The sequence below is a fragment of the Copidosoma floridanum genome, unplaced genomic scaffold (genome assembly GCF_036245765.1).
Source record: "Copidosoma floridanum isolate Cflo_tuat_1 unplaced genomic scaffold, Cflo_Japanese_pri ptg000032l, whole genome shotgun sequence".
Classification (NCBI taxonomy): Eukaryota; Metazoa; Arthropoda; class Insecta; order Hymenoptera; family Encyrtidae; genus Copidosoma; species Copidosoma floridanum.
In genome coordinates, this window is record NW_028321909.1 from 6,555,866 (window position 1) to 6,563,287 (window position 7,422).

The window sequence follows — 7,422 nt, forward strand, 5'->3', positions numbered from 1 at the left end:
ATTTTTTATTATTAGCCGTAGATCGTAGGGGTGAAAAAGAAAGCAGTGGATGTAGTGAAATCATCAAATAGACCTAAACTAAATACTGTGCCAATTAGTAGTTAGTTTTTAACTAAAACTTTTTTATCATACAATAGTAATTAAGGATGGAGACGATAAATATACGCAAGGCATTAACGAGCGGTAGTAAAAAAAAAAAAATTTATGCAAGTATGTGGTGCACTCGACAAATGGTCAAACATTTCCAAAAAATGCGTTCAGAAGTTCGCTGTAATCGTAATATTTTAATATTAGAAAAATTTCCTTTCGAAAATTTGGATTAAAAGTACTTTAGCTTTGAAACTGAGCTTTTTCGTTTCGCGTTGCTCGAAAGTAAATCAATACGAAGAAAAAAAGCACAGATGTGATTATATTTTTTATTGGTGTACCAAATTGAAATCGGCGAGGAATTATCTGAACCGCAAAGAAAAGAAAGGCCTATAAAAAAAACAAAAAACAATTAATAATAAAAAGGCTTGAAAACATCGGTTGATTTTTGCAATGAGTCTATTTTTCAATAATTTACTTAAATTGATAAGTTAAGTAACGATGGTTTAAAAGAACGACTGCAAGCACCTACTGTACGTTATAGAATGATGTACGGCGTTGTTAGCGTGTGCATGTGTGTACGAGTGAACGTGTAAAAAAAGAATGAAAAAAAAAAAAAAAATTGAGAGTGACGAGCGCGTTTGATTTGACCAGAGCAAACAGAAAACAGAATCAAATAAAACGTTATCATAAATGTTAGACAATCATCTGTGTTTTGATTTGATTTATTTTCCTAAGCCCGAATACTTTCCCTGATTAATATGCTTAGTTTTCATTTTTTGGCTCAAGAATATAGCCCGAGTGTTTAACATATTTTTTTATTTTTCCACATACTTAATACGTTAAACATTTATATTTTAAATGCACGAAAATAAAAGAATGTAATTTATACCAGGTACATTCTTCTGGGTGAATAATCGTTCATTTATTTTTGAAAAAGGTAAAAAATTTCATGTTTTTTTCATGTACGTTATTATCTTATACAAAAATAATTAAAGAGTTCTTTAAAGAATGTAAAAGAGAATAATCAGAAGAAAACATATTTCGTCAAAAAATTAAAAACAGTGATAAATAAAAATTTGTGGAAACTAAGAGACAAATAATTTTATTTTGTACGTAGTTTACTTTGAAAGTTTTTTTCATTTAAAATTATATAACGTTGTGTGAAATACTAAAACGTGCATATCTTCAATATAAATATATAATTATGTATGTTATTTAACACATTTACAATAGCAAAAGAGTTATCTTTTGTCATAAAGCCAATAATGTTTTTCTGTTGTATTATTTTTTTTCTGCTGAAAAAGTGTGCCAGGTGAGTATTTTCAAAAAGAATCAAAGAGTAAGTTAATGTTTTGCAAGACAATTAAAAAAAAAAAAAAAAAAAAAAAACCGAGGAATCCGCAATAATGATTATTCACACCTCTTGTGATGAGTCACACAAAAATATATACCTCTCCCACACTGGATATACATGTGCAGTGTAAATCCCCTAGGTATTAGATAGTGGAATTTAGCTACCAGCAGACGGCAGCGCTTCCCCTAGACACTTTGGAGTACACACAAGCAGACAGCAAAATGCTTCTAAAATAAACATTGCAACGGAGCACATCATCAGCATCAGCATAATTTACCCACTGGTTTTTATAGCTATACATATATTGATCTCTGAGAATAATAAGTGTCGCGGCGCGTGTAAAATCCCACAGTCCCACTTAGTGCGTGTGAGTCAATTGCACCATCGCGTTTGTCGGGCGCGAGTGTGAGAGTAGAGCTACTAGAGCTGCAGTGCTGGGCGCTGTGCTGAACGGACGCCATCCGAGGATGCTGCTCGTGCCTCCGGACGACTCCGACTCCATCCTTGCCTTTGTCTCAGTGGACGATTGAGAGCTCGAAAAAAAGCATCGCAGAGGGAGAGAGAGAAAGGCACGCAAGGACGAAAGGAAGAAAAAAGCATATCCTACCACGTTAGATAGAAAAGGCGTACACGACAATGGACACCAGCTCGGACACGGCCCTCACCAGGTCGGATGACGACCCCGCGCTCCGGAGTTTCTTCAGCCCAAACAAAGCCACCTTCAGATTTATGGGCCTGGGGTTCATGTGCTTCCTGGGGTTCGGTAAGTCAGCCACAGCTGTCACGTCATTCTCTTTCCTTTATCCTCAAAGTCTGGCCTCGATCTTTCTCTCTTTCTCTTATTCTTTGGCTTAGTAAAACCATTTGCCTTTTTTATCTAACAGCTGACCTATAATCAACAATTGGAGCAGCAGCAGCTCTCTATACACTTCGTTTAATGTTACATGTTTCTGCAATGCACGGAAGATTTCTGTTGTTATTGATATTCAGAAAAACCAAGAGATCTCTCGAGCCTCTGGAAATTATGTGCTTTTAACGCGCTTATCAAACAACAAAGGGGTTCTTATATACTCACGGACTCTTGTATTGGTGCAATATCTATGCTCTCTATGCACCCATATACATGTATACATCTTAGTTTTCAGTGATTGAGCGTGATTAATAACGGCGGTTTATCTTGAAAAGCCAATTGTTTGGTTGTTGCTTTTATTCACAAGTACCTATGTTGCACATACTGAGTCAGCTATTAGTGCGTTAAATACTTTTTTTATCGCTAAATTTTTGTTTCGAGGAAAATTTGAGCGCTCGAGCAGCTGTGTTGTTATGTAGACAAAGGCATGATAATTTTTATCAAAAATGTTGTTTTCCATTCAAAAAGCTGCTACTTTATGATCAAAATTAAAATGAGAAAATTATTCACACAGGCAATAACGCAAAAATTCATCAAAGTTAATGAAATTATTTATTTGTTACAGGTGCATATTTTTGCTACGATAATCCAGCAGCCCTACAAGATAATTTTAAAACAGATTTACACATGTCAACTTCGAAATTCGTAATATTATACTCTGTGTACTCCTGGCCAAATGTGTTGATGTGCTTTGTGGGAGGTTTCCTTTTAGATAGGGTATTTGGTATAAGATGGGGAACAATTATATACATGGGATTGACGCTTGCTGGTCAGGCGTTATTTGCTGCTGGTGCTTATATAAATGCCTTTTGGCTAATGTTACTTGGAAGATTCGTATTTGGGTAAGCACCACAAAAACCTTCTTTTTTTTTACAGTTATAGTTATCATCTATGAATATTTTTTTTTAAATTGTTATCTTCCTCAGAATTGGTGCTGAATCATTAGCTGTAGCTCAAAACAGCTATGCTGTACTGTGGTTTAAAGGCAAAGAACTGAATATGGTTTTTGGACTGCAGCTAAGCTTTGCCAGATTAGGCTCGGCTGTCAACTTTAATGTTATGGGAGAGGTTTATGAGTACGTTTCAAAGACACTAGGATACACGGGACCAAGTTGCATTGGAATCGTTTTGCTTCTTGCTGCACTCACTTGTCTTGGTTCAATGATTTGTGCTCTTTTCTTGGGCCTGATGGACAGTCACGCAGAAAAAGTTTTAAAGCGCAATGAAGGCCAAGAGCCAAAGATTGTCAAATTTACCGACGTCAAAGATTTTAGGCCTATTTTCTGGCTCGTTGCTGGAATCTGCGTATCTTATTACATTGCCATATTTCCGTTCATCTCGTTAGGAAAGTGAGTATTTTCAACACTCGCGTTTAATTTGTAAACAGACAAGAACACTGAAGTGAAACAAATTCAATTTTTCAGAGTCTACTTCATTCGTAAATATGCATACGATCCAGCAACAGCGAATAAAGTGACTTCTCTGGTGTATAGTATTTCTGCGATTGCATCACCAATATTTGGTATTTTAATCGATAAATCAGGCCGTAACGTTCTTTGGGTGATCTTGAGCATAATTGGTACACTGATCGCTCATGGTCTGCTTGCTTTTACCTATTCCAACCCGTATGTGTGCATGGCACTCTTGGGACTGTCGTACTCGTTACTTGCGGGAGCTCTGTGGCCATTGATTTCCTTGGTCATACCTGAACATCAGCTTGGATCTGCTTATGGAATGTAAGATTCGCAATATTCGTTAAATCATCTCGAAATACGTTGAAGCATAGTACCAATCGATTAAAATTTTATAATTTATTTATAGGGCTCAAGCGCTTCAAAACTTTGGTCTAGCTGTAACATCGATGGGATGTGGAATGATTGTTGACCACTACGGTTACTTTATATTGGAATTGTTTTTCCTAGGATGGCTTTGGGGTGAGTAACTAAGCTACAACTGGGAGTATACGTTTTACCAACTAAACTTGATGATAAAACTTTTTTTTTTTCTGTGTAGTATCACTGATCACTGCAGTAGTTATCTGGATATGCGACTCGAATTACACTGGCTACTTGAACATGTCGCCCAAGCAACGCGAGCGTTTTGAGGGGAATTCAGGTTTGCCAGAGCACACGGAGAGAGAAAAGTTACTAGCTGGAGGTGGATCAACCTCGGATTTGTCAGGTGACGATCTGCTGCAGCCACAGTCGGACACACAAATGAGAAATCGCTACCTGTCACGAATAGGTGCTGAGGTAACGGACGATGAGACTGCGTGACACTCGCATGCCCCTAGATAGATAGTCTTAAACGACAATTTTGTTGGAACATATGTCTGAACACACTGTTTCAACACGTAACAAGTACTACATATCGCGCTCTACGATGATGATATAATGTATTTTCTTACCCCATTCACAACAAACGGATATTCTTATAACTATTGATTTAGCGAAATTTGTTTTCATTCGATAAATTGTTGTCATTGATATTATTTGGTTGCAATGTACCTGAATATCCTTGCGCTGATGTGTGCCTGTACATATGCATTTCATTCCAAGTAAACTTATATTTGTCGCATTTTAATTTATTGTAAAAAGAAAAAGTGGAACTCACGAAAGAAATACTATGAAACAAGTTACCTAAACATAATTAGAAGTGAAATAGATGAATAATAATTAGATTTTAAAGAGAAGGATCGCAGGGCCGAAATGAGATTAACGAATCGACTAAGTAACAATAATTATACGAGTCCGTTATAAAAGAAAATATACAACTATTGATACAGTAGGTATTGTATGAAGATTGGAGAGGCTTTTACATGTGGGTTTAAAAATTCAAGAAATGAATTTGCTAACTGTGTCTTCCTATTGCACAGCATAATTATGTATCTGTGATGTATCATTAGTTAAACGAGAAAAAAAAAGAAAACAATATTCAAAACGACACAGGATAAGACATGGTGCTTTTCGGCCAAAGCATGTTTAGCCAATTATTATATATATATACCTATGTATTAAAAAAGTAAACAAAGCGTCACAACAAAGATCTGGGTCCAGAGAGGTCATTTATGTTTTATATTTAAATATATGTATGTGTTTAAAAGTCGTTGGTACAATGTCCTTTTTTAATGTGTGATTGCGACTGATCTTATTAGCATACTGTTTATAATGATGATATTTATATGTTAAAAGCATTTTAATCACACTAAATTTTGTTGTGTATAGATTAATACTTGAGTGTGTTTTAACGTAAGTACGCTTAGAAAGAGACGAAAAACAAATTTACAAATTCAAATGCATAATAGTAACAGTGTTACGTAACTATTAATTGAGCAATGTTAAATAGTATAATATATAAATACATATATAAGAAGACAATGAATTCACATAATGTTAAATAAATGTTGCATATTATTCATATATTAATATTTTGTCTTTTATTTGTTACTTTGACAATAAAAAATTGTAGGAATGCAGGCAATGGAGAACAGTTACTACGTGTTACATCACCCAAGAATCTGATTTTCTCATCGTAATCTGATCTGCTGCCTAAATTTATGTTAGTTTTTAAAAATGACGGTATAATAACTGGTAAATGTGTGAAAAACGCCACAAATGAATTGTTACGGGTTACGGCGGGTCTGTTATTTAATGTTTCAGCGTTCATCATATATTTCTTGAACTTTTCGAAAGTTATATATACACCCCAGCCGTGCTCAAAGTTTATAATTAGTTTCTCTGTGAATAATGACCTCACCTCGAAAGAATATTCAACGTTTCCTCTGTAAACGATCTATAATTGTAACCGAAAATCTTACAGGAGCACGAAATTTAATGTACTCGCAAAACTGCAATCAAAGGATATGGATAGTTCACTTCCACGTTGGACATCTATTGGTTTGGGTTTTGAATGACAGACAGAGAAGTTGAAACTGTAACGTTAGTACTCGAGTAAAATAATCGTTACCGGTCACTCGTAATTGTCGAAAAAAGCTCACAAATGACGATCCTCGTAAATTCAAAGAGAACATTTATCAGAACTGTCAGATATGGGTGGGAAATATAAGAGAAAAGTCCGAGTGCAGGGGCTGAAGGGACACATCCAACTTAAAAGAATAAAAAGCGCAGGGAAGGACCATTTATTTCCCGAGGGCGCGATGGACGAATTGTCTTTTTCTCTCTCCTCCCTCGTTCTTGCTCGCCCCGGGGGACACTAAGCCGCGCGCAATTGTATTTACCAATATAAACTCAGCGCGACAAAAGCTTGATTCGTTTATAAATGTGTATAAGTATATATCCGTACGGGTGCACCTGCAGCTCTCGTGCCACATGACTACCGGGAGGGGCCTGGAAGGGAGTGCTTTAATTTTTGAAACGATGTTTCAGAGAGAGTTCGCGGCTTCCAACTTTCGATTGCTCCTGTGCCATCAGCCCCCGTAAATGGGTTATCCTCCTTTATTTTTCCTGTTTCATTCTGGCCATGCACTTTCTCGTTCTTTCCGTTTTGCTCTTCTTTTGTTTCTCTACGTTGGGTTATTGGAGTGGAATTCATTGAAATGTACAGGTGATATTATATAATGATTTTTTGTTTAAATGTACTCGTTAAATAAAATATGCAATTTTTACAATAAAATTTATCATTCAAAAAATGATAAACAAGTTATAAACTCACGATTCAGAAGGAATGTAAGACACGACGACGGTGCAAATTTTCACTAAAATGTATTACATATATTAACAAAATTATTTATTTTCCAAGCGTTTAAGTAATTGCTTCAACTTTTTAACAGAGAAAATCTCTTCTCTTAAATTTTGCTCCCTGTCAGAGAGAAAAATCCGTGCAATGACCCAAATGCAGGCTGTAAAAGCAGTGAAATTCCCCAGATAGTGTAACCAACATCCAAAGCTGGCAAGACTGTAATAAGGGAGGGGGAAAGGGAAAAATATTTCGCAGAATAAAAGAGAAAGAGGAGAGATCTCTCCTTTGTATATAGGTATAAGTAAAAACTTATGCAAGTAAAAGGTGGATAGATAATAGATATATTTCGTTTGCCGTACGAAAAAGAGCT

At 35.8% G+C, this 7,422-nt stretch overlaps 1 protein-coding gene across 1 annotated transcript; it reads left to right on the forward strand.

Annotated features, from left to right (window-relative positions):
- The first annotated feature begins 1,669 nt into the window (after window positions 1–1,669).
- LOC106646587 (lysosomal dipeptide transporter MFSD1) lies at window positions 1,670–5,779 on the forward strand. Its single transcript, XM_014362642.2, has 6 exons — window positions 1,670–2,207; window positions 2,920–3,196; window positions 3,281–3,703; window positions 3,779–4,090; window positions 4,176–4,288; window positions 4,368–5,779. The coding sequence occupies exons 1-6, from the start codon at window positions 2,081–2,083 to the stop codon at window positions 4,628–4,630; spliced, it is 1,515 nt and encodes a 504-aa protein (XP_014218128.2). The 5' UTR covers window positions 1,670–2,080; the 3' UTR covers window positions 4,631–5,779.
- Window positions 5,780–7,422: the final 1,643 nt, after the last annotated feature.